This window comes from Trematomus bernacchii, unplaced genomic scaffold (assembly GCF_902827165.1).
Source record: "Trematomus bernacchii unplaced genomic scaffold, fTreBer1.1, whole genome shotgun sequence".
Lineage (NCBI taxonomy): Eukaryota > Metazoa > Chordata > Actinopteri > Perciformes > Nototheniidae > Trematomus > Trematomus bernacchii.
The window spans coordinates 849,949-877,909 of NW_022987605.1; the positions used below are offsets into that span (position 1 = coordinate 849,949).

Sequence of the window (27,961 nt, forward strand, 5' to 3'; positions counted from 1 at the left end):
ACCACGTCGTCCTCTGCTTTGTTTATGTCAGTTTAAATGATGGAGTTGGGTTTAAGTTGATCTGTGATATTATTACTACCGTTGCAGTTCCAGTAGTGGAACAATTGTTCAAAGAATATAACTTAAATAAAACCATAGATTTACCACAGAAAAATACGTTTTCAAAGATAGTCCTACGTTTAAAGGTTTCTTTGCATACGGCTAAATGTACGAAGTGGAAGTTAAAGGTGGGGTAGGTAAGTTTGAGAAACCGGCTCGAGATCGCTAGAATTTGAAAATACACAACCGGAGAAAATGTGCCACTTCCTTACAGAGCCCCTCCTCCAACACACACGAACGTGCACATGACCAATGAGGGCACGAGATAAGTTTGTGCACAGATGGAAGGCTGACAGGCAGGTAGGCCATCCAATCATTTTAGCCGGCCCGGCTAAAATGATTGGTCGTGCTTTTTACAGTACTACAGCTTCCACAGATGACATTTTTTTATGGATTTTTTGTCAAAGCACTTAAGATATTCATTGCTATCGGGATGTTAAGAGCATTCCATGGAATATAACAAAAAGTGTATCTCGAGCCGGTTTCTCAAACTTACCTACCCTACCTTTAACATCAAATAAATCAAATGTTTATCACATTCACAACCTTGATGAACCTATTCTCTGAGCAGATATTTGCCCAATGAGATCACATGTTTTTAACTCCAAGGTGAGAAAAATATATCAACAATTACTGTTTGATTAGTTCAACGCAAAATAAAACAGTGAATTTGAAAAGCGAATGAAGCGATGCAAAATGACAATTGAGTCTATCATTGAGCTTGATTGAGCTCAATGTAATATTAGGTTCAACTTAATATTATTGGATTAAACTAACCTAATACAGTTATGTGAAAGAAGGGATAATCTTACACAAGAAGCTTATAGACGATAGTCATATAGTTTAAGCAGTTCAAAACAGAACATCTGTTGTGTTGGTGCCGCCCATTTACAGGTGGCATATAGACATCTCATAAACAGCACTCGCTCCTGATGTGTGTTTTTTAAAGCGGACAAAGCGTGTGACACATTTATGTGCAGTTTTGTAAGTGCACCCAAAAGGCCCCATTATCAAACTGATAGTGCCTCTGTAAACATAGTCAGCACTAAGTTTCTGTTTGCAAAGTAAAGTCCACCACATCATTTCAGCTGCGTAAGGCTTATTTTGAAAACAACCAATCAGAGGAGAGCACTGTGGTTGTAGACTTTTTAAGTCCGTCTGAGGCTGCAGCTGCACGTTTCAGTCTCCAACAGAGCGCTAAGTTAGAGGCAGCATGTTTCACCTTCCTGCAGTCAGTTTGTTGGTCCTTCTGTCACTGGAGGGGATCAGTGCACAGCTGGAACGGACTGTAAGTGTGCAGTTAGCTGGAGACAACAGTTCAAATCCAGCTGTTGCAGGTAAACATGTGTGTTATTACAACGTTGTCTATGAGTGTGTGTGTGTGTGTGTAAAGAATGTTTCACTCCTTGACTTTGATTGTCATAACCATAGTGTAAATGTCAGAAGTGGGTGTGCCCTTACCATACAACAGCACTTATTCTTTCAATTCATTGTTTCCTAGCTTACCTACTTAGCATGAAAGGTAATGTTGATGTTAAATGTTGAACCATGCTCACTAACTTCCTACCAGTCCTTCCTTCATTCATTTCGATGTTACCGTGTACTTCTGGACGATGACCTCAGTACCTAAACGTTGTGATTCTGCGTCGATGTCGTCATGCATTTTTACATTGCCATTTGAACCTTAAGTTGTGCTTCTTTTATTTTTTTTATCATTTCATTTGTATCTCATTTAATCCAACAGCCCTTTGTTTTCCTGTCTCTGTGTTTCAGCTCGTAAGCAGGAGATCATTAAAGTCACCGAGCAGCTGATCGAAGCCATCAACAATGGAGACCTGGAAACATACACGTTAGTAACTAGTTACTATTAACCTCAACTATCTGACAGACTTCAAATGTTATTCATTTCTAACTCATGCACTCTACTTAAGTTCAATTTGAGTTACTTGTACATTTGAGTATTTTCATGTAATGCTACTGTATACTTTGCTACCTTTTGGATTTTTTTCTTTTTTTTTACCCCACAACATTTTTAACAGATTTAGTTACTAGCTACTTTGCAGGTATGGATTTATAATACAGAATATTTATTATTATAGGTTAAGATACTTGGCAGGATACCAAGTCATTTAAATAATCCCCAATTTTGAATGCACGAGTGAGTATTTTTACAATGTAGTATTACTACTTTTACTTGAGTACCTCTTTCCCATGGGTTCCACTCTAAATGTTCCCCTGACTCTGATATTTGTGCCTGGTGTTGTGTTTCAGGAAGATCTGTGATCCGGGGCTCACTTCCTTTGAGCCCGAGGCCCTGGGGAACCTGGTGGAGGGAACCGACTTCCACCGCTTCTACTTTGAGAACGGTAAATAACTAAAGTGAACGCATGGTAACTGTAATAAAAGCAATCATTATTACAGTAGGTTCATTACAGCAATACTGGGCCATGCATTTCACAATAATAATAATAATTACAAAATAATGCTTGAAAGGGGAAAAGCTTGAGTTGTCTCGTGTGGCGCAGTGGATTAGTGCATTGGTGTTGGGATCAGGGGAGCACAGGTTGAAACCCCACTGCAGTCAGCATGTCGTTGTGTCCCTGGGCAAGACACTTCACCCCAAATTGCTCCTGTGGGGATTGTCCACAGTATTGAATATGTTTGGATAAAAACGTCTAACATGTAATGTAATGTAATGTAATGTAATGGTGTCTGTATAAGCATGAGCCTGCAGATGTGATCCTTTGAGGAGCGGTCCCATGACTCTCCGTCCTTCCTGCTCCTCTCTGCAGCTCTGTCCAAGGCCAAGCAGCCGGTCCACACCATCCTGCTGAACCCCCACGTCCACCTGATCGGGGACGAGGCGGCCTGCATCGCCTACATCCGCCTCACCCAGTACATCGACGGCAACCGCATGCCCCGCACCATGCAGTCCGAGGAGACCCGCATCTGGCACCGCCGCGACAGCAAGTGGCAGAACATCCACTTCCACCGCTCCGGCTCGCCCACCGTGCCCACCAAGTGAGTCGGTCCTCCTTCACTCTGTCTGCCTGTAGAGGGAGTCCTTTGGTCTTCAGGATTCTACTGGAAGATTATTTCCTGTTGATGCTGTAGCTCGAATGCCGTAAACATACATGAAGCTTCTTACTATGCAGAAGTAGAGAGAATGCTGTCATGATATCAGATGCTCTCAACATGACCAGCCTGGAACAAATAGATGATAATAGCAATATTCATTTAATTCATCCATCAGTGGCTCAGTAAATAGGGTCTTGGAGCTGTGGGGCTGCCGGTTCAAGTCCCCGAACAGACTTAAAATATGGAGAGTGGACTGGTACTTGGAGAGGTCCAAGTTCACCTCCTGGGCCCTGCCGTGGTGCCCTTGAGCAAGGCACCGGACGCCCCCTCAATAATAAGTTATGCAATAACAAATTACATAATCGGGCAAAGGAATAAATAACACAACAACAAAAAACAGTTGAATTCAGAAAATATCAGTTCACTGTAAATCTGTTCAACTAGGAAACGTATGCAATGCTGTATTACTATAATATATAAATATGATACGAGACAATATATAGTCTCATATCACGATATTTACATAACACAGATCATTTACCCATTCCTATTTCAGAATCTAAATAGATATCAGTGTTTTGACTAAGCTCAGAAACAGCAAAACGATCTACTCAAGGTCCTTTTACCTCCTCTCACCTCCTCATCACCTCCTCTCACCTCCTCTCACCTCCTCTTACCTCCTCTCACCTCCTCTTACCTCCTCTTACCTCCTCTCACCTCCTCTCACCTCCTCTCACCTCCTCTCACCTCCTCTCACCTCCTCTCACCTCCTCTCACCTCCTCTCACCTCCTCTCACCTCCTCTCACCTCCTCTCCTCCTCTCACCTCCTCTCACCTCCTCTCACCTCCTCTCACCTCCTCTCACCTCCTCTCACCTCCTCTTACCTCCTCTCACCTCCTCTCACCTGCTCTCACCTCCTCTCACCTCCTCTCACCTCTTCTCACCTCCTCTCCCTCCTCTCACCTCCTCTCACCTCCTCTCACCTCCTCTCACCTCCTCTCACCTCCTCTCACCTCCTCCTCACCTCCTCTCACCTCTTCTCACCTCCTCTCACCTCTTCTCACCTCCTCTCACCTCCTCTCAGCTCCTCTCACCTCCTCTTACCTCCTCTCACCTCTTCTCACCTCCTCTCACCTCCTCTTACCTCCCTTTGTGAGTCTTTTAACCAAATCACACAACTGTCATTGGTTTAAAGAAAACAGCAAATGAAAGAACCCTATTCTGCTTGTTGGGTTCTCCCTCTCCTGTAGTGTGTTCTATAGGTTTCAGTGCATGTAAATGGTCTGCAGAGGCTACAATCCCCATGTTCCCTCCAGATGGAGTTTCTCTCCCACACTCCTCCCCTCGCCTGAAAGGCCTCCTTTGGTTTCTTCTTGAACATATTGACATCACTATGTAACACTCGCTCTTCTATCAAACAGGTTGAGCTAACCAATCACAGCATGCTCTTGATCAGACAGAGGGAACAGAGCTATAGTAAATAATGTCCATGTGATTTGTGTTTCAGTTGAAAGGACCGTCTCTGACCACAGACACCCTCCAGCCTACGACCATCAGCTGAACAGCCCCCCCCCCCTGCCACGTCCAAACAGATCCCTCAGCCAACCCCCCCACCATAGCTAGAGCTCCGCCCCCTCAGTGTGTTGTTTACATATGGTCACTGCTGGACTGAACATATTGCACATGTTGAAAAGGAACAAACAGTCTTGATAATGTTGTAGTGAGGTTGTGTGGTGTTCATTACAGGACTTTTTTAGATCAGTAGGTTTTAAATAGAGGTGGTTTTCAGAAGAGCCCCCCCCCCTAGTAACTTTAAATTAAACATGTGAAACTTCCAGTCATCGTATGTTGACAGTTTTTCATTTGAATATTGCACATATTGAGGACTCATATGATGTTTTTGCCTTTTGGCACAATGACCAATATATCACATATCTGCTTTTGACTTGTGTATCTTTTCAGAATTGCCATCTATTAAAGGTCAGGCACATGCTTGCTTTAGTTTTGGTATTTATACGTTTTGGTAATGAAGTAAATCGCTCTTTGCTTAATCTTTAGCAGTGTCCACATTTTACAAATCAGTTTTCTGGTTTGCCACTGGCACCAAATATGTTTACTGGGAATTTTAAGTACATGTTTAAAAGGGAAAATCAATGAAAGCGTGTTTTATTGTGTCTGTTTGAACCTCCATCATCACAAGGCAGCCGTGAGAAGAGTCTCTTATGATAGAATGTATCAACTGCATACATATCATTCTTACTATGACTCTTTCCAGTCAAATCATATTTTCATACAGTAAGGAAATAATGATGTGAATTCTATCAGCTATTTTGTTGTGTTTACTTTTGATATTGTGATGTAAATGCCTGTCCCTTCACCTCTCATTATACAAGCTTTCCTTGAAGCCCTTTCAACCTGTATTCTAGGTCCGACTGGTGCACGCCAACAATTTCAAGCACCATGTTTTACACTGGACAAGAATCAAGTAGAAATGCTGTTGACACTGACAGGAAAGCCAGCTTCAACTGAGAGCTTTGGTTTGGAAGTTAGTCAGGCATTCATTTCCATCAGGAGGGACATGTATTGTAAGCCAGAATGACTGAGGTGTAAATCAGCATTCTAGTTCTTTGTTATTTTTAGTGTCACTGTCAAATCAAATGGACACAGGGATTGTAGGCAACACTTCACGATTGATCAACACGATTCATATATTAAGGTTCATCATTGAAAATACTTCAGAATAAAAGCATGGGTAACAGTCACATGGTGTTCACGTGTGATTATGTTTGTGTTGAGGATATTAACATGTTTTCCTGTTTGCATTCCTTACTTTAATCACATCTCACACAACACACTTCTTATCTTTCTAAAGTGCATTTACACTGGCACTGGTTATATAATGTTACCATGATGGGACAAGCCTGGTGTATGTTTTAGAAATATCAAATAAAATGTGTGATTTATGCCAAATGACTTGTTCTTTTCTTCTTCTCCTACTGTTATAAATGTCTCACTCTTTAATATATATATTTTAATCATATTCCACACATCTTGGAACAAGGTCATCATTGGATAGCAGAAAGTCTACACCTGGCCCAAGTAACACAACTATGCTCATTTCTGTAGTAGTACTTCAAAGGGTTTTGCTTATTTCAAGCTAACAGACAGATTCTTGCTGTTTGCATCTTTGTGTTTCACTGAATCACTGTCGGTCGCTTTGGAGAAAGGCAGTGTTGGAAGAAGTAATCAGATCCTTTCATCAAGTCAATTACACATCCTATGGTTTTAAAATACTCCACTCCAAGTCAAAGTATCATTTATTTTGTATTATTCTTAGACTAAAGTATTAACATCAAAAAGGAATAGTACTCATTCTGCCCAATGAGCAATGACCATTACAGATTCATTAAAGTATTGTCAGCTAAGTGTACTTTAAGTATCAAAAGTGAAAGTACTCTGCAGAATGGATCTTTTCACAGTATGGATCTTTTCACAGTATTTTATTTGAATGGTTATTATATTATCCCGTTTTTTATAAATGTAAGAGAGTTTTAGTTTTGTGTTTGTTCAATTTAGACCACATTTAGATACTTGAAATACTGTATAGATAATAAGTACAGTATTGCATAATACCATATCAGCATATGTGTACAAAGTAACTGGTAACTGTGAGGGTTCAAATAATGTAGTGGAGTAAAAAGTATGTTATTTGCCTCTGAAATGTATTGGAGTAGAGATATAAAGTAACATTAAATGGAAATACTTAAGTGAAGTACTAATATGTCAAACAAAGTACTTAAGTAAAATACTTGAGTAAATATACTTTATAATTACTCTCCATCGCTGGATAAAGGCAACAGCTAATTGAATGGTAAAATAGTGCTGCATATCAACCCCACGCTCCTTCCTGTCTATCACTCAGTACCCAATAGGAGAAAGGAACCTTATATGAAGTCCCGCCCTGCCACCCCACAGCGAGCCTCACTCCTCTCAGCTGCTCTCAGAAAGAATGACATCACTTCACATTAGACGAATGTACATATTTATTTTTCTGCCATGTACACACTGCAGCTGCTATGCCTTCTTAGCGTTTCAGGTTTTTAGTAATTATTTGATAAAGTCATACATGCCCGCATAGATATTTGAACGTACTGTATATATTCTTTTCACCATGGAAACAAGATGCTCATTTATCAAATCAATGGTCTGTTTTTGACTTTTCTTTTATTCTTCCATCGGGTCACACACACAGAGTAGCACGTGAGGATCGTATTGGGACACAGATAAAGTCTCAGCTGCAGATAAACACCGAACACACTTCATCAGCCTGTACAGGGCAAACAGATGCACACCACAGCCTGCTTGTCTACCATGGCATCTGTATTACTTTGAGCTTTAAAACACATCCAAACACACACACACACACACACACACACACACACACACACACACACACACACACACACACACACACACACACACACACACACACACACACACACACACTGGAGGTTACAGGGATCACAAATGGACGGCAATAAATAAATAAGGAAGTACGATGACTGAAGTCAGTGGAAGGACTTTGTTGGATTTGAATGTGATGTGTTAATCCTTTGATAGCAGTGAAAACACAAAAAAGTCAAACCAATAACAGCAGTTAAAGAAAAGCATATTTATGTTAGGTGTGGTTCCTAAAAACATAAAGCATAAGTCTGGAGTTATTCGTATTATTGTCAACAAACCCCATGAAAAGAGCCAAAGCAACAACATGTTAGTCCCTCTCTAGATCCGTCTGTCTTTCTACCCTGTCTCTGTCTCTGGCTCTGTCTCTGTCTCTGTCTCTGTCTCTGGCTCTGGCTCTGTCTCTGTCTCTGTCTCTGTCTCTGTGTGTTCCTGTCTCTGTCTCTGTCTCTGTCTCTGTCTCTGTCTCTGTCTCTGTCCCTGTCCCTGTCTCTGTCTCTGTCCCTGTCTCTGTCTCTGTCTCTGTCTCTGACCCTGTCTCTGTCTCTGACCCTGTCTCTGTCTCTGTCTCTGGCTCTGTCTCTGTCTCTGTCTCTGACCCTGTCTCTGTCTCTGACCCTGTCTCTGTCTCTGTCTCTGTCCCTGTCTCTGTCTCTGTCTCTGTCTCTGTCTCTGTCCCTGTCTCTGTCTCTGTCTCTGTCTCTGGCTCTGGCTCTGTCTCTGTCTCTGTCTCTGTCTCTGTCTCTGACCCTGTCTCTGTCTCTGACCCTGTCTCTGTCTCTTGGCCCCAAACACAGTGAAGATGTAAATATTTAAAAAATGTCTCACAGATATATACTTTCATTATTAAATAGACTCTGTAAATTCCTCAAACAGCTGATCTGCTGTAGTTCCTCTGGACTCAGGAGAGGATACGCAGCCTTAACATACATGACAGTGGTCAGTCCAGCTCCTCTCATCTTGTACTTACTGAGAAAATCAGGAAGCAAAGAAAACTTTGGGCATTTTGAAGCGTTATGAGTCCTCTCAAAATGAAACTATTACATCACTTTTACTGGCAGAGAAGTGCTTAAAGTCATACTTTAACCTACTTTTGACCAAAATGGAACTCTCCAGCACAGAGGAGGATGGGGTTTGATACTAACACTTCCTGTGAGGAGGGGAGGTTGTTGTTGGTGGCTCTGCTCATGAGAGTTGTTGACAAGAAGAAACATGATCCAGCCTTATATGATCAGTGTGAGGGGATGAGGAGCAGCATGTGAAGGTGGAGGTGACACATATATGGGGGGGGGGGGGGGGGTTGCTCCATCTCTACTTTCTCTCAATACACAAACTGTATTTACACACAGAAGTGGCAGCTCTGTGACAGATCAAATGCAAATGCACAACACAGTATAGAAAGACTGACACGTTAAACAAAAGAGATGCATGATGGGAAGACAAAAGGTGTGATCACACAGCCTTAGTAAACAGATCAGCAGGGTGACACACACTCACACCACAATGTATTCTCTTTAACATTAATGTCATCTGTCCGGTGGCCATTCTCCCGCTGAGTCGGTGCATGTACAGCAGGGTGGGCTAATGTATTAAATGCTTTGAGATGTCTTCTCTCCCCACCCCCCTAAGTTCAAGCATGATTTCCTCCTCTATGTACATATGTTTACAAGAGTTCTTCAAGAAGAGGGCTGTGCGTGAGGCCAAAACGTCCGAGATGCCCCTCTCTGAGTTTGATCCACCGGTGGCGGGTCGTACCGGAACACACCCCCGCAGCCCGAGAGGGAAAACTCAAGTCTGACAGAAATGAAGGGTGCCATCTTTGGTCACAAAGGAAACACAATGTGAAGGAAGGACGAGTGTTGAATCACTAAATACTGTTCCATTGTTCAACACAAAGAAGAAGGAAAGCTATAATCCAGTGATCGGCGAGGACAACGAGAAGGGACAGAACCTCTGGATCTGAGGAGGCGGAGCCACAGAGGAAGATCAGCAGCTGCTATTCAAACCATTCCTCCTCCTCCTCCTCCTCCTCCTCCTCCTCCTCCTCCCCCTCCTCACAGTAGTGTTGCAGCAGGCGGTGCAGGTGCAGCTGCAGGGCGTCGGGCTGCAGGGCGTCGGGGGGGGTCGTCGTGGCGCTCGAGGTGCACGTGCTTTCCCTGGGAGTCCCTCACCACAGTCCTCTTCTGGGTTCGAGACCTACGCATCTCGCTTCTGCAGGAACAACAAAAGAAGATGTTTACAGGCTTGTTTACAGTTTCAATAATGATGGGTTTTATGTTAGGATTCACATGTTTAAATAAATACGTCACGCATTAGAATTAGATTAGGTTAGATTCAACTTCATTGTCAATTGCAGTTTGCATCCAACCAGAGAGTGCAGAGAGTAGTTCCTGAGGTTTCAATAACTCACATATCAGTGCCATGTACTTAAATGTATAAATATGAATACCAAAAATTAAGATTTCTAGAAATACAACTCTTGATAAAAGCAGGATTTATTTAATGATTCAATTATTTATTTGTAATATTGACAGCGTTAGACGTCTGTTCATGTCCTCTTCTTAAAAAATCAAATAAACTCCTCAATGTTTCCATGGCAACAGTCAATGGGCTGAGCCTTCATATGTCAAATGCATGTTTCCAATGTCAAAACTCAAACCATGCAACTTTGTCGACTTTTGTATACTTCAATTGGACTCCAACCTGAGCTATTATTTCCTAAGTTCAGTTAACAAAGGTTATATATCCAAGCTTTTTATCAGTAGATTGTGAAGGATAGACAAAGAAGGACTGGTTAGTTTAACCAGGAGGTATTATCTGTCACAAAGTAAAGGTCAAACTTTTGAGTAGATTAAACTAACAGTGGGGACTTGTTTATTTAGCGCCACCCAGTGGCAGTATATTAAATTACACTGAACTGCATCGCAGCAACACTGGCTGAAAGCAACACATTAACAGCACAAAAGGGACCGTCTCATCTTTCTACAAACAAGAATGCAATAAGAGTCACTTGTGATATGACACAAATGTGTGTTGTGGCTGTGTTGCTGCATCCCACCAGAAGCCTGGGGGTTCAATCTAAAGGGGCCATATTCTGCTCATCAGTATGTAGTGTCTCTATTTTAAAGAGTCCTCTCCTGCTGATGTTCAGGTGTATATCAGTATGTAGTGTCTCTACTTTAAAGAGTCCTCTCCTGCTGATGTTCAGGTGTATATCAGTATGTAGTGTCTCTATTTTAAAGAGTCCTCTCCTGCTGATGTTCAGGTGTATATCAGTATGTAGTGTCTCTACTTTAAAGAGTCCTCTCCTGCTGATGTTCAGGTGTATATCAGTATGTAGTGTCTCTATTTTAAAGAGTCCTCTCCTGCTGATGTTCAGGTGTATATCAGTATGTAGTGTCTCTACTTTAAAGAGTCCTCTCCTGCTGATGTTCAGGTGTATATCAGTATGTAGTGTCTCTACTTTAAAGAGTCCTCTCCTGCTGATGTTCAGGTGTATATCAGTATGTAGTGTCTCTATTTTAAAGAGTCCTCTCCTGCTGATGTTCAGGTGTATATCAGTATGTAGTGTCTCTACTTTAAAGAGTCCTCTCCTGCTGATGTTCAGGTGTATATCAGTATGTAGTGTCCCTACTTTAAAGAGTCCTCTCCTGCTGATGTTCAGGTGTATATCAGTATGTAGTGTCTCTACTTTAAAGAGTCCTCTCCTGCTGATGTTCAGGTGTATATCAGTATGTAGTGCCTCTACTTTAAAGAGTCCTCTCCTGCTGATGTTCAGGTGTATATCAGTATGTAGTGCCTCTACTTTAAAGAGTCCTCTCCTGCTGATGTTCAGGTGTATATCAGTATGTAGTGTCTCTATTTTAAAGAGTCCTCTCCTGCTGATGTTCAGGTGTATATCAGTATGTAGTGTCTCTACTTTAAAGAGTCCTCTCCTGCTGATGTTCAGGTGTATATCAGTATGTAGTGTCTCTACTTTAAAGAGTCCTCTCCTGCTGATGTTCAGGTGTATATCAGTATGTAGTGTCTCTACTTTAAAGAGTCCTCTCCTGCTGATGTTCAGGTGTATATCAGTATGTAGTGTCTCTACTTTAAAGAGTCCTCTCCTGCTGATGTTCAGGTGTATATCAGTATGTCGTGTCTCTACTTTAAAGAGTCCTCTCCTGCTGATGTTCAGGTGTATATCAGTATGTAGTGTCTCTACTTTAAAGAGTCCTCTCCTGCTGATGTTAAGGTGTATATCAGTATGTAGTGTCTCTACTTTAAAGAGTCCTCTCCTGCTGATGTTCAGGTGTATATCAGTATGTAGTGTCTCTACTTTAAAGAGTCCTCTCCTGCTGATGTTAAGGTGTATATCAGTATGTAGTGTCTCTACTTTAAAGAGTCCTCTCCTGCTGATGTTCAGGTGTATATCAGTATGTAGTGTCTCTACTTTAAAGAGTCCTCTGCTGATGTTCAGGTGTATATCAGTATGTAGTGCATCTACTTTAAAGAGTCCTCTGCTGATGTTCAGGTGTATATCAGTATGTAGTGTCTCTACTTTAAAGAGTCCTCTCCTGCTGATGTTCAGGTGTATATCAGTATGTCGTGTCTCTACTTTAAAGAGTCCTCTCCTGCTGATGTTCAGGTGTATATCAGTATGTAGTGTCTCTACTTTAAAGAGTCCTCTCCTGCTGATGTTCAGGTGTATATCAGTATGTAGTGTCTCTACTTTAAAGAGTCCTCTCCTGCTGATGTTCAGGTGTATATCAGTATGTAGTGTCTCTACTTTAAAGAGTCCTCTCCTGCTGATGTTCAGGTGTATATCAGTATGTCGTGTCTCTACTTTAAAGAGTCCTCTGCTGATGTTCAGGTGTATATCAGTATGTAGTGTCTCTACTTTAAAGAGTCCTCTCCTGCTGATGTTCAGGTGTATATCAGTATGTAGTGTCTCTACTTTAAAGAGTCCTCTCCTGCTGATGTTCAGGTGTATATCAGTATGTAGTGTCTCTACTTTAAAGAGTCCTCTCCTGCTGATGTTCAGGTGTATATCAGTATGTCGTGTCTCTACTTTAAAGAGTCCTCTCCTGCTGATGTTCAGGTGTATATCAGTATGTAGTGTCTCTACTTTAAAGAGTCCTCTCCTGCTGATGTTCAGGTGTATATCAGTATGTAGTGTCTCTACTTTAAAGAGTCCTCTCCTGCTGATGTTCAGGTGTATATCAGTATGTAGTGTCTCTACTTTAAAGAGTCCTCTCCTGCTGATGTTCAGGTGTATATCAGTATGTAGTGTCTCTACTTTAAAGAGTCCTCTGCTGATGTTCAGGTGTATATCAGTATGTAGTGCATCTACTTTAAAGAGTCCTCTGCTGATGTTCAGGTGTATATCAGTATGTAGTGTCTCTACTTTAAAGAGTCCTCTCCTGCTGATGTTCAGGTGTATATCAGTATGTCGTGTCTCTACTTTAAAGAGTCCTCTCCTGCTGATGTTCAGGTGTATATCAGTATGTAGTGTCTCTACTTTAAAGAGTCCTCTCCTGCTGATGTTCAGGTGTATATCAGTATGTAGTGTCTCTACTTTAAAGAGTCCTCTCCTGCTGATGTTCAGGTGTATATCAGTATGTAGTGTCTCTACTTTAAAGAGTCCTCTCCTGCTGATGTTCAGGTGTATATCAGTATGTCGTGTCTCTACTTTAAAGAGTCCTCTGCTGATGTTCAGGTGTATATCAGTATGTAGTGTCTCTACTTTAAAGAGTCCTCTCCTGCTGATGTTCAGGTGTATATCAGTATGTAGTGTCTCTACTTTAAAGAGTCCTCTCCTGCTGATGTTCAGGTGTATATCAGTTTGTAGTGCATCTACTTTAAAGAGTCCTCTGCTGATGTTCAGGTGTATATCAGTATGTAGTGTCTCTACTTTAAAGAGTCCTCTCCTGCTGATGTCCAGGTGTATATCAGTATGTAGTGTCTCTACTTTAAAGAGTCCTCTGCTGATGTTCAGGTGTATATCAGTATGTAGTGTCTCTACTTTAAAGAGTCCTCTCCTGCTGATGTTCAGGTGTATATCAGTATGTAGTGTCTCTACTTTAAAGAGTCCTCTCCTGCTGATGTTCAGGTGTATATCAGTATGTAGTGCATCTACTTTAAAGAGTCCTCTGCTGATGTTCAGGTGTATATCAGTATGTAGTGTCTCTACTTTAAAGAGTCCTCTCCTGCTGATGTTCAGGTGTATATCAGTATGTAGTGTCTCTACTTTAAAGAGTCCTCTGCTGATGTTCAGGTGTATATCAGTATGTAGTATTTATTGTTCTCATACTGCCTGTGCTGCAGCACCTCTTTTCACCCTCTGTCTGAAACCAGAGCCCAGATTGGTCAACCGCTAAGAGATGTCCCCCCCTTAGCCTATCACTTACAATGTGTTACAGCGCTAGCCAATAGAAGCGCAAGTGTAACAAAGTGATGTCACTATATGGTTATATGTTAATTAAACATATAATATAACATTGAGGCGTCTCAGGCAGGGGGGGTTGTGGGGGATATTAGCCTTTGCAGACCATTTGCATGCACACAAACCTATAAAACACACACACAAGGGAAACCTCAAAAAGCATGATAGGGCGTTTGAATAAGAATAATGGCCAAACCTACAATAACACCTGTGTTGTTAAAGATATTAGCTTCTGCTAACTGACTCTGCAAAGGTCAAGGCTAAATCAAAGTCTGGACTGTAACACTACAGCTGAGACACAGGAATGACATCACACCATGCTAACTCTTAGTAAAGATCAGATTCCTTGTGGCTGTTCTACACACTCCCATGCTGCTGTCCAACCTTTTGACCACAGAACCGTCGTCCTGCACAATCTCTCTCTCTACTACATGAGGCAGGAGACCTATCCCAAAGCCTCCAGCATAACTCAACGCCTGGAGGGGAAGAACGAGGGAGGAGAGGGGTGAGAGGAAGGGGAGACAAACACTGTAAAACTGACATAAAGATCAGCTAAACCAAATTGACTTTAAGTTATAGGAAAAACAAATTGTGGAAGAACTGTTGAACTGTTGGTAACAAGCCACACCCCCGTGTACATGTGTTCATCAGCTCTTCATAGAATCCTCTCACTGACACACTGACCTTCTCAAAGTCCTTTCTGGCTGAGGGGAGATCAGCAGCCAACGAGGAGTCTCCCGTCTGCTTCTCCATCCTCTCGCCTCTCACCACCGTCGTCTTGACAACCTTGCTGACCTTTCGACCTTTCACCGGCTCCACCTCAAACTCTGATGATGTGGCAGCGCCCATGGCCAGGGGCTCTGAGAAGGTCAACTGAAGAGAGCCCATAAATGTAAGTGTGCATATATTTGATGTCAGTACACTTTCACTTAGTTTGACTATGTATAACATGGTAAACAGTATATCTGCTGTACTTCAGCACATTACAATTGTGTCTGAGCCAATGTTAGCATGCTAATGTTAGAATGTAACACCTATGTGCCTTAGTGCAACCACACATATTTCAATTGTCAACATTCAATAATACTTTACAGTGACTTAATCAGCTGACTAAAGATAATATTACAAATACAATTGTTTAGAGTATTTTTGGATATCATTTAAAGTGATACAAAATGAGCTACTGTGTGTAGACCTTCACTTTTAAATGTTTGACATTTTTGATATGCCACACAATTATTTGTGATTTGTGCAGTTGTAGTGTGTTTATGTCTGTTGACTTTGATCTGGTAAACCTCAATGGGAAGTGTTTTCTTTTTGAGAGTCAGAATGTTTCAACCTTATACAAGTCTTGAACACAGCCAAAGAACTGTCTTTATGACCAAATGAAAAAGTACTAGGTGGAAGATGCAATGAAGAAAAGCAGGATGAGATTAACACAAAATATCACACACCATGTGATGCAGTGAGATTATATAGTGTGATATGTTTGCAGCTCGATGGCACTGACCTCTCTCTGATCCCCCCCACTGTGTAACACAGTCCTCTTCACCACTCTGGACACAGTGTCTCCCTCCTCGATGTGCACCGTCTCCTGGTGAGAGCCCTCGATGGTCACTTCCTGTGTCTCCATGCCATCCGCTGACACGTATTTACGAATAACCTTCCGAGTGATCTGGTGGACAAAACAAGAGATCAGTTGTAAAACCTGAAAGCTGGATGTTTAATCATGTAGGCCAATGAATATTACATTGATTTTTTTTCACAAATCCTGGTTATTTTGTTGTTGTTGCTATCTTTGAATAAAACCTTACTTTTTTAACCACCATGTTGCCATGCTCATCTGTGTACTTCTCCTCTGTGACGGTCTGTGCTGGGATATCTGGGAGGTTATCCGCCTGTAGAAAAAAGACATATTGTCAGTTCACATGTTAATGCACAGCTTGGTATTCCCATTAGAGAATCTACTACACATATGATATAAATCACCCGTAATCAACCAGCACCACAAACTACAGTCTATTGAAAGCAGTGTGAAACTCCCTCTGACGGGAACCTTTGCTGACCATGAACATGCACAACAGCCTATACAACACTACAGGAAAGGGAAAACCCAAAAAGCATAATAGGGCCCTTTGGACTTTAATCTCTATAACAAAGCAAAGAAAATGGTGTCGACATGATCTTGTGTATATTATGATTAACCCAGCAACAAAAACAACACACCATTGCAGTAACCCCTGCTACCCACCAGCTCTGCAGCATAACACAGAGGCTGCACAGCTGCATCGTGCTGTTTACCTGAATGATAACTCTGCGTCGGACCACCCTGGTGGTCAGCACATCCTCCTCTGAGCTATCAGACAGCATCCCTAGCTCCTCTGCTATCTCCTGGGAGAGCGCACATAACCAGCATGGATCATAGTATCAGGTCCACACAATGTTACTACACACTGCAAACAGCTGTTCCTTCTTTTCTCTGAACCTCACTTCAATGTTTGCTGGCCAAAAAGGCACAGAGACAGACACATGTCATGAGGCAATACAAATGTTTTTACACAATAATGATTATGGATGAAGAGAAGGCACAGTTATATACAACTTCCAACTGAAACAAACGTGCAGGGATGGTCACCAGTGTGCGTAATACAGGCGGTCTCAGACCCCCCCAGTTAACACCTTAAATCTTATCAAATTGTCTAAATCCCAATTATTTGATGTTGATCTAAGCTTTGAAGGTTGTTTGCATTTTGAAATATTGGTAGATTATGAGCAGCACAGAAACGGCCACTGAAATAGGACGAACTGCTAGTAACCTGATACACTTAGGAAAAGAATCATTCAAATGTAGGCAGAATAATACATGAAAACTTGCTGTGTATGCTCCTCCTTCCCATGTTTTTTGGCCTCATTTATAACTTAAAGTGAAATAAATATGCAAAATAGTTTCAGAGATTTCATAGCAGGCTGCTATTTTGCAAATGATCTCAGAGTATCAACTTCAAATCATGGTCTGAACAGATCAGATGCAACAAAACCCGTATGAATCTGAAGAGCACATTCTGACTCTGCAACCCACAGGCTATTGTGGAGTCCTACAGCCTGTTCTGCCCCGGCTAGAACCGTATCTGATTAACCATCAGTTCACCAGTCGGAACTTAATAAAAGATCATTATGTTTGAGATGATGAAAAATGATTTGTAAAGCTGCAGGAGGGTTAAGCCCAGTTCCCCCTTGTTTTACCAAATATCTACAAAAAAGTTGATGAAGTTGAAATGCAAAGTCATTATGATCCATAGTCACAATGAGTTCACGGAAATAGCTTGAAATATATATATTTCCCTAATGTGAGGCCAAAGTATTACTAATACAATGTTGTAATTGCTGTCCACAGCACAGCACTTGTCAAATAGTATTTCACACACTGATGGAACAAACAAAGAGAAAGCAAAGGATGCAAACAGGTGCAGGTGTGAATAAAAAGTCATCTGTTATATAATAAGTTCTAAACAGGAATATGTTAATGTCGCCAATGCTGACTCCAAAATCTGTGAATGCAATCAATCACAACACCAATATCAACGGCTTTTCAGCCATCTATGACACAATACTAAATACATCAACTCGTTATAGTCTTCACCATTGTGTTATTTTCTTGAAGGGTTTAGGCACTCATGCACACAAACGCATTCGTCAGCCTCATTAAGGTTAAGTCCACACGTTAGTTTTTTTCTGAGTCTTGAATGCAGCTTAACACCAACCAACCTGGCCAGGCAAGAAACAAGCCAGTGCAGCACTGTGCTCATGCTCAACCTCTTACCCTTCCCAGGAAGTCATCATCATCGTCATACCCTGCCTGATCTCTGGAAGGAAGCTCTTCACACACTGGGAGGTTTCCTTCTGTTTGATACTCCCGTGAACCCTCTGAATCATAATTAAGTTCCCCGAAACTTTCACTGCCAGAAGAGAAGCGCTTGTAATCTTCCACTCCGAGGAAAGAGTGAGCAGTGTATTCAGGGCTGCCTTTCAGGAAGCAGAGATCAGAGCGACTCCCAGGCATTGGGGACGGGGGTTCAGAGATATGATAGGTCATCTCATGTTTGAGTTTCATTTCATCTGGTTCAGAGTTGTCAGATAAGGCTTGCTTGCAGTCAAAGAATTCCCCATCTGAGTCAGAGTGCTGTGGAGAATCCGATCCCTTCCTGAGTTCTTTTGGTAGGACCTTTGGATGCCCTGATTCAAATGCAGAGGCTGTTTTCTCAAATTCTGAGACGACTCTGTTAAAATCTGGGGAAGACTCGAAGTCTTGTAGATATTCAGACTCTCCTTCGGAGGTGGCTTCAGTCCCAACTTGAGCTGAAATTGAGTCACTGCACACTGGACTCAAATCATTCAACGAAGCTTGGCTCAATTCAGAAACTCTCAGGGTTTGATGTCCTGAAAATACTGCTTCAAAATCGGGAGGTACCAAAAGCTGAGTGGACATAGGTGAAAAAATCTCCCTGGACTGCTCTTCATCAGGGGAGAACTCAGACCCTGAGGGCCATTGGGACCTATCCGACATTACACGTGATATATTCTCCGATGCAGGGAGAACTGGAGTAACAGTTCTGTGGGTGGTGTGTATGTTCTGCTCAGGTAGCTGTCGGGGGATTGATTTCATTGGCTTGTCACCATCGAACACCAGACCTATTTCCCTTGAGTCTTCTGTCAGTGTTGTAGCAGACAAAGGTGTGCTTTGCTTATCATCTGTAAGAAACTGTGGTTCCTCTAGTATCTGAGGAGGAGCCTGCAAGTGAATATCAACATAAATAAGCATGATTATTTTCTATACAGCCAAATTCTCATTATGTTTTGAACAATAAATGTGAAGCCAAGACATGCACACTCAAAGGGAGCTTAGCATCAGATGAATAAATGGAGGAAGATCAATAAGTAATTTATTATTCCTGAAACATTCCGGACATGTTTGATGCATTAACTGCACTCCATTTTGTTAGTCCATCAAGGCAGTTCTTTTCCTTATCGAGGTCACGTTAATGAAATCCAAAACACACGTGATTCTTTGCGTGATTGTCATGCTCTCAGTCTTACCCTTTGTGAGCCTGTCGTCTTCTTTAGTTCTCCAGCATGGATGAGTTGGATCTTCTTTCCCTCTCTTTGTGGATCTTGAACTGGCGATGGTTTCACAGAAAAGTCCTTTTGGAAGTCTTCCTCACAAACCGCGGTTCCTGAAGTTGAGATACTTTCAGCTTCTGATTCACGCTGTATCCCTTCTTTTGACGAAACCTCTGGTCCAGTCATTTTTTGCGAGTCAGGATTGATATTTTCTTCCTTCGATTTGTTCTCACTGATTGGAAGTAGTGATAATAACTCAGCCGATGGGCCTTTGTTAGGTAATGATAAAGACTGACTGGGTAATGTCACATGACTCAAAGGTTCAGTATCCTCACAGCAAAAAGCTAATTCGTCTTCTGAGTCAACAGTTTGAGGGCTCAGTGGCCTTGGGCCATCATCAATCCAACAATCAATAGGTAAAGCAACAAACTCAGAGTCTGACGAAAAAGACACTGGTGAGGAAGATCTATCAACAAGGGTAGCGTCAATAAAATAAGAAGACAATATTCTCATAAAATCAGGTACCGGTGAGTCTGGGATTAGTCGACTGAACTCATTGGGCGATGACATGGATTCACGTGAGGATGGTCTGTCTGTCTCAGCATCTCTTGAAAACGAGACCATTAGCTCACACTCTGAATCTGAACCCGTGGAGTCAGGTGACGATGACCTATGTGTAATAATGTACTCCAATGGCACAGTGAACTGGGGAATGGGGGAGTCTGGAGAAAGGGATCTGTTCTCATTAAACTCAGGCATCGATTCAGGAGATGATGCTCTTTGATCCATTTGCATAGCTGATTCAAGTGACATGGGCCTGTATTCAGGCAGAGACTGAGACGACAATGGCCGTTCTCTCTCATCTTCCTCCTCTAAGAGTGAATACCCTGGAGATGATGGCCTGCATTCTTCCAACTGATATTCCATATTTTCAAATTGCGCATAATCTATATCTGATGCTAACGTTTCAGGTGAAGATGATGCTGATCTGAGGAACGTTACATATTCTGGCAAAAACGTTGTAAATTCAGGTATCGGGGAATCTGGTAAGAGGCGTCTAAACTCATTGACTGATGATACAGATTCTGGTGATGATGGTCTCGATTCCATCACCATGACTGAATCGGGGGATATGGGTCTGTAGTCTATCAAGGATTCTGGTGAATCACGTAGATCATCATCGTCTGAGTCAGATACAGATTTAACCACCCAATGATCATCAGACTCTGTATGTACCTCGGGGGAAGGCTTTTCAAATGTGTACTTTGTCTGTCTGTATGGAGCTGCTCCTGAAGACCAAATGTGTTCTATCACTGGTGGAGGTGACTCTGAAACACGTTTGTCAGATTGTGAAAGAGATATTTCTGATATGACCTGTGCACTTGAAGTGCAAAGAAAGCCAGCTGTGGCTGGGGAAGTACATATATGTGTCCCCTCTGAAGCATTTACTGTGACGTCATGCTCATTTTTACCTTCTAATGTATTATCTTGGTCACCATCTGGAACACTCCTTTCATTTTCTATCGTGCTGCCAATACATTGCATAAACCCTGTTTCACGGCTAAACGTTTTTCCCACATACTGAGGATCATGCACTTGAGAAATCAGCTTCCACAGTTCTGCATCACAAGTCAGAGTGGCCGAATTCTCAGGGGACAAAGGTGCCATTGTTGTTGATAAAACAGGATCTCCCTTATCTGATTCAAAAGTCTCTGGGGATGCAGACCTCACTACTGTACAAATGTGTGACAAATCATCTGAACCTACAAATACAGTGGTTGATATGTCTCTCACAGTCATCATATTATTTTCAAATGTCTTTTTCAAGTCAGGTATTGGCGAATCAGATGATAGGGGTTTTAATTCATCATCTTGTACTTCTGATCCTAGTGATTCAGGAGAATCTGGCCTATCCTCTACACTATAATTGATGGGCATCAACAACTCACTCAACGCATACTCAATTTCAGATTCAGTGGATTCAGGGGAGGATGATCTATAGCCAACATTCACAATAACACGTTCACACATTGCTGGTCTGTACTCAGGTAAGGGAGAGTCTGATGAGAGGGCCTGGTATTCATCTCCAGATGCCCCTGAGCCAGGTGAAGATAGTCTATTGTCATAAACTAGTGATCCTAGGCTTATACAAATGTGTTCTATTTCTGAACACATTGACTCTGGTGATGATGACCCATGTCCACAAACATGTTCATGTAATCCAAACATTGGTTGCATAAAGTCAGGTAAAGGTGAATCAGGTGAAAGTCTGATTGATTCTTGAGATTCAGGAGATGAAGGTCTGCTTTCCAAGAAATGCTGGAATGTTAGTTCTATTTCCAAATCTGACAAAACAGAATGAGGTGAAGAAGACCTTGAACACATTTGTGATATGGACTCTGGCAGTGTTTGTGAAAAGTCAGGAATGGGTGAGTCTGGTGAAAGAGGTCTAAGTTCATAATGGGATGTGGCTGGACCAGGAGATGATGCTCTGTCCTCAAAAAGCCAAGGGATACACAAATCAGTCTCTAAATCCTCATCTGAATATAATGACCAAGGTGACAATGACCTGTAAGCATTACACTCAGAATATGTCTCTGGCAAAGCCTTTCTGAAGTCAGGTACAGGAGAGTCAGGAGAAAGTCTGGTGTATTTACTCAAAGATGCTAAAGACTCAGGAGAAGATCTGTCTTCTATGGCCATTGGGAAAGATATCTCAATGTCCTCATCAAAATGAGACAGCACTGAGTCAGGTGAAGAACACCTTGAACACATATGTGATATGGACGTCTCTTGTAGTGCATGTGTAAAATCAGGTATGGGTGAGTCTGGTGAAAGAGGTCTAAATTCCTCTTTGGGTGCAGCTGAACCAGGAGACGATGCTCTGTCCTCAAAAAGCCAAGGGATACACAAATCATTCTCCAAATCCTCCTCAGAAAATACTGAACCAGGTGATGTGGATCCGTATCTTACTCCTAACATAGTAGGTCCACTCATAATGTACTGGGGTACTGGAGAATCAGGAGACAAAAATCTAAGATCAGCGTCCGACACCCCGGATTGAGGAGATTCTGCTCTTTGCTCTAAATCAAACATCTGTGGAATCAAAGGAGTATGTTCTGTTTCTGCAGCCTCTGACTCCGGTGACAATGACCTGTAAGCATTACACTCAGAATATGTCTCTGGCAAAGCCTTTCTGAAGTCAGGTACAGGAGAGTCAGGAGAAAGTCTTGTGTATTTACTCAAAGATGCTAAAGACTCAGGAGAAGATCTGTCTTCTATGGCCATTGGGAAAGATATCTCAATGTCCTCATCAAAATCAGACAACACTGAGTCAGGTGAAGAAGACCTTGAACACATATGGGACAAAGATGGCTCTGGCAGTGTTTGTGAAAAGTCAGGAATGGGTGAGTCTGGTGAAAGAGGTCTAAGTTCATAATGGGATGTGGCTGAACCAGGAGATGCTGCTCTGTCCTCAAAAAGCCAAGGGATACACAAATCAGTCTCTAAATCCTCATCTGAATATAATGACCAAGGTGACAATGACCTGTAAGCATTACACTCAGAATATGTCTCTGGCAAAGCCTTTCTGAAGTCAGGTACAGGAGAGTCAGGAGAAAGTCTGGTGTATTTACTCAAAGATGCTAAAGACTCAGGAGAAGATCTGTCTTCTATGGCCATTGGGAAAGATATCTCAATGTCGTCATCAAAATGAGACAGCACTGAGTCAGGTGAAGAACACCTTGAACACATATGTGATATGGACGTCTCTTGTAGTGCATGTGTAAAATCAGGTATGGGTGAGTCTGGTGAAAGAGGTCTAAATTCCTCTTTGGGTGCAGCTGAACCAGGAGACGATGCTCTGTCCTCAAAAAGCCAAGGGATGCACAAATCATTCTCCAAATCCTCCTCAGAAAATACTGAACCAGGTGATGTGGATCCGTATCTTACTCCTAACATAGTAGGTCCACTCATAATGTACTGGGGTACTGGAGAATCAGGAGACAAAAATCTAAGATCAGCGTCCGACACCCCGGATTGAGGAGATTCTGCTCTTTGCTCTAAATCAAACATCTGTGGAATCAAAGGAGTATGTTCTGTTTCTGCAGCCTCTGACTCCGGTGACAATGACCTGTAAGCATTACACTCAGAATATGTCTCTGGCAAAGCCTTTCTGAAGTCAGGTACAGGAGAGTCAGGAGAAAGTCTTCTATATTTACTCAGAGACTCTAAGGACTCCGGAGAGGATCGGTCTTCTATGGCCATTGGGAAAGATATCTCAATGTCCTCATCAAAATCAGAGAACTCTGACTCAGGTGAAGAAGACCATGAACACATTTGTGATATGGACTCTGGCAGTGTTTGTGAAAAGTCAGGAATGGGTGAGTCTGGTGAAAGAGGTCTAAGTTCATAATGGGATGTGGCTGAACCAGGAGATGATGCTCTGTCCTCAAAAAGCCAAGGGATACACAAATCAGTCTCTAAATCCTCATCTGAATATAATGACCAAGGTGACAATGACCTGTAAGCATTACACTCAGAATATGTCTCTGGCAAAGCCTTTCTGAAGTCAGGTACAGGAGAGTCAGGAGAAAGTCTGGTGTATTTACTCAAAGATGCTAAAGACTCAGGAGAAGATCTGTCTTCTATGGCCATTGGGAAAGATATCTCAATGTCCTCATCAAAATGAGACAGCACTGAGTCAGGTGAAGAACACCTTGAACACATATGTGATATGGACGTCTCTTGTAGTGCATGTGTAAAATCAGGTATGGGTGAGTCTGATGAAAGAGGTCTACATTCCTCTTTGGGTGCAGCTGAACCAGGAGACGATGCTCTGTCCTCAAAAAGCCAAGGGATGCACAAATCATTCTCCAAATCCTCCTCAGAAAATACTGAACCAGGTGATGTGGATCCGTATCTTACTCCTAACATAGTAGGTCCACTCATAATGTACTGGGGTACTGGAGAATCAGGAGACAAAAATCTAAGATCAGCGTCCGACACCCCGGATTGAGGAGATTCTGCTCTTTGCTCTAAATCAAACATCTGTGGAATCAAAGGAGTATGTTCTGTTTCTGCAGCCTCTGACTCCGGTGACAATGACCTGTAAGCATTAAACTCAGAATATGTCTCTGGCAAAGCCTTTCTGAAGTCAGGTACAGGAGAGTCAGGAGAAAGTCTTGTGTATTTACTCAAAGATGCTAAAGACTCAGGAGAAGATCTGTCTTCTATGGCCATTGGGAAAGATATCTCAATGTCCTCATCAAAATCAGACAACACTGAGTCAGGTGAAGAAGACCTTGAACACATATGGGACAAAGATGGCTCTGGCAGTGTTTGTGAAAAGTCAGGAATGGGTGAGTCTGGTGAAAGAGGTCTACGTTTATAATGGGATGTGGCTGAACCAGGAGATGCTGCTCTGTCCTCAAAAAGCCAAGGGATACACAAATCAGTCTCTAAATCCTCATCTGAAAATACTGAACCAGGTGATGTGGATTCGTATCTTGCTCCCAACATAGTTGGTGCACCCACAGTGTACTGGGGTACTGGAGAATCAGGAGACAGACATCTAAGATCAGCGTCAGACCCCCCGGATTGAGGGGATTCTGCTCTTTCCTCAAAATCAAACATTCGTTGAATCAAAGGACTAAATTCTCTTTCTGAGTTCACCACTGATTCAGGTGAGAATGGACTGAAAGCATTCAACTCAGTATGTGTTTCTAGCAAAGCCTGTCTGAAGTCAGGTATAGGAGAGTCAGGAGAAAGTCTTCTGTACTTACTCAGAGAAACAAAGGAATCAGGAGAAGATCGACATTCTGTGACCATTGGGAAAGATGACTCATTTTCCTCTTCAAAATCCCACAGCACTGATTCCAGTGAAGAGGATCTATAATGCGTGAATGTGTTTGGGGACTCTTGAAGTACCTGTCTAAAGTCTGGAATAGGTGAGTCGGGTGAAAGAGCTGTAAATTCATTCAGAGAGCCAGATGATTCAGAAGAGGGTGATCTGATATTTGAAATGAACATTAGTGATGCAGGTGAGAAAGGCCTAAACTCTGATTCAGAATCAGGTGACATTGGTTTCTCCTCAACCTCTAGTTCTAATGAGTCTGACAAATCTTTATTATCTTTAGTGTCAGGTCTATACTCTTCCACAGAGATTCCTGGCTCCTGCAAATCACATCTTGAAACACTAGATAACGTTGGGCCCGGGGATGTATATTCTGACTCAGGGTCAGGTGACATTGGCTTTCCTGTCTCTTTTTTCATATTCTCATATTCAAACGCTTCAACTTTGCTTACCAAAGTGTCTCCTATGTAATGAGGGTCTCTTAGTTGACTTATCAGCTGGTTTGATCTTAACGTTGAATCATCCTCAGCTGACCATTTTTCTTCAATAGTGGAATCACCTGTTTCAGTTATTAGAGACCCAGGGGATAAAGGGCTGCACTCTAACGCTGGGCTCTCTTGCTTGGTTTGCATTGCTTGTTGAACATCTGCATCAGATGAATCTGTAGTTTTCAACGTCATACAACCCTCAATCTCTCCATGTGTCACAGCTGAATTATCCGGAACATACTCAATTCTTGTTCCAGCATATTCAAAAACACCCGTTTTACTGCAAAATGTCTCCCCAACATAATGAGGATCATGTATTTGAGAAATAAGCTTCCAAAGATCAGCATCATAAACAAGTCTATATACTGGTACCCTTATTGCCTTAAGTGGTAAGGTTTGAAGACTACCATCCAATGGTCTCTCTGTGGTGTCCAATACTTGTGATTCAGGTGAGTCAGCTCTCTGCTCGCTAATATCTATGTCTACACTTCTTTGTGCATATTCAACATCAGAAACCAATGACTCAGGCGAAGGCGATCGAGGAGTAATAACTGATTCTGATTCAGTCAGCCCTGCAGTAAATTCTGGTATCGGTGAGTCACAGTCAAATCCAGAAACGACTGAGTCAGGTGAGGAGGGTCTACATTCAGAGGACAGTTGTGACAGAGACATAGCCCCATACTCCACATTTGAACAAACTGAAACAGGTGAGGAGGACCTTGACAGTGTTGCCTGAGCAACAACTTCATATAAAGCCTGTCCAAACACAGGAATTGGTGACTCAGTTGAAAGTGGCCCGTTTTCATCGACGGAACATGGGGAAGAGCGGCTGTCCTCTGTTAATAATAGCGGAGACACAGTTTCCAGATCAGAGGTGGTTGATTCAAGAGATGAAGATCGATCCAATCTAGCAATTACAACTGATTCTCGTAAACCAATTCTAAAGTCAGGAACAGGTGACTCAGGCGATAGTGCCCTGTACATGTTTACAGATGTAACTGAATCAGGAGATGCTGGTCTGTTCTCAAAAAGAAATGAAATATTTACATCAGTCTCCAGATCCAGATCTGACAATACTGACTCTGTTGAATCTGATCTGTGATGAACTTGAGAAGGTCCAGAGAGAGAAACAAAGTACTGAGGAACTGGGGAATCAGGCATTAAGGCTTCCTGACTAGCTACAGATATTCTTGAATTAGAGGAGTCTGGTCGAAGTGTATCCAGCACCAACAGGGATTGTGGTGACATGGGTCTATATTCTGCTTCAGAATCCTGAGACAGTCGTCTTTGGTAATATTCGGATGGTAAAGCTTTAACTTTTGCATCTAACTTTGACTGATAAGATTCAGTTTTTGTTTTAGCAAACTGAACCACTCCGATTTTATTCATGTAGGTATCTCCTACATACTGTGGGTCACGAATTTGAGAGATGAGCTTCCAAAGTTCTGCTTCGTATGTTAAACTGTGGACTGGCACTGCATCTTCTGCTAAGGATAAAGGTATATCATGCTGAGGTTCAGAAACCAAAGAGACTCCAGGTAATTGCTGAACTTCTGGAACTTTAGTAGTAAATGCTAATGAGGATGCTAGATCATCAGATGCTGTTTCTGGAGACAAAACGGGTGACCGGGATCTAACAGAGCCTTGTATCTCTTCATATGTAACCAAACTCTCTGATGATTCTTCCTGATATTTTGTAACATTTTGCACAGGTTCATGAGCTTTGACTGATTTCTTAGATTTTTTCTTTCTTCCAGGTTTTGTCATCCCAGTTACGGGATTGTTCTTTGAGTATCCTGTATCACACAACTCTTGAGATGTTTCTGTTTCAATACCTGACAAAGGCTCAACTTCAGCTTTTGGTGTAAAAGTGTTTTGTTGTGACTGACTGCAATCAGATACAACTGATTTTATCTTGGAAGTTTTCATTTCTTTATGTTTAATGGGAATTTCTTCAGGTTTTGACATAATAAAGGTTGAGTATCTTTCCTGAGATTTTGACTTTTCAATACAAGCCTCTTCTACAACAATTTCAGCATGTGTCGTTTCAAGCGTTATGTCTTTCTCAAGAGGTAGGTCAGACACAGAATATGACCCATAATCATTGACAGAACAACTTGAGTCAGGAGATAATGGCCTATTTTCAAAAAATGAAAGCAATGGTAGGGCCTCGTACTCTGTGTCTGAAAACACAGATTCTGGTGATGATGAATGATCAACAATAGTAACAGCATGATGCAAAGATGGTGTATATTGTGGTATGGGAGAATCTATGGACAGACAATCACTTAAGGTTTCTGGAGAGGATGCCCTAATATCTAACATTGCTGACTGAGGAGACATCGGTCTGTATTCAGGCACTGAATCTGGTGAAAGTGCTCTTTTATCAATATCAAATGCACATATAACAACCCAATCACCATCATCATCATCATCAT

General features: G+C 42.0%; 2 protein-coding genes across 16 annotated transcripts in view; one reads left to right on the forward strand and one right to left on the reverse strand.

Moving 5' to 3' along the window:
• camk2d1 (calcium/calmodulin-dependent protein kinase (CaM kinase) II delta 1) overlaps positions 1–6,148 on the forward strand; it is a 105,221-nt gene extending 99,073 nt beyond the window's left edge. For 9 of the 13 annotated variants that reach the window (XM_034130930.1, XM_034130932.1, XM_034130931.1 and 6 more), the window contains 4 exons: positions 1,873–1,948; positions 2,371–2,465; positions 2,892–3,120; positions 4,686–6,148. In XM_034130930.1, the coding sequence (XP_033986821.1) occupies positions 1,873–1,948; positions 2,371–2,465; positions 2,892–3,120; positions 4,686–4,689 (404 nt within the window). In that variant the 3' untranslated portion in view covers positions 4,690–6,148. Of the gene's footprint in view, positions 1–1,872; positions 1,949–2,370; positions 2,466–2,891; positions 3,125–4,685 lie in introns of those variants that run through there. The other 4 variants (XM_034130935.1, XM_034130943.1, XM_034130942.1 and 1 more) reach the window with 1 other exon arrangement.
• A 2,174-nt stretch (positions 6,149–8,322) lies between these two features.
• ank2b (ankyrin 2b, neuronal) overlaps positions 8,323–27,961 on the reverse strand; it is an 88,371-nt gene continuing 68,732 nt past the window's right edge. Inside the window, exons 1-7 of one of the 3 annotated variants that reach the window (XM_034130885.1) lie at positions 19,158–27,882; positions 17,884–18,852; positions 15,878–15,961; positions 15,574–15,738; positions 14,748–14,936; positions 14,448–14,539; positions 8,323–9,850 (exon numbers count right to left, since the gene is read on the reverse strand). In XM_034130885.1, the coding sequence (XP_033986776.1) occupies positions 9,694–9,850; positions 14,448–14,539; positions 14,748–14,936; positions 15,574–15,738; positions 15,878–15,961; positions 17,884–18,852; positions 19,158–27,866 (10,365 nt within the window). In that variant the 5' untranslated portion in view covers positions 27,867–27,882 and the 3' untranslated portion in view covers positions 8,323–9,693. Of the gene's footprint in view, positions 9,851–14,447; positions 14,540–14,747; positions 14,937–15,573; positions 15,739–15,877; positions 15,962–16,364; positions 16,455–17,883; positions 18,853–19,157; positions 27,883–27,961 lie in introns of those variants that run through there. The other 2 variants (XM_034130886.1, XM_034130884.1) reach the window with 2 other exon arrangements.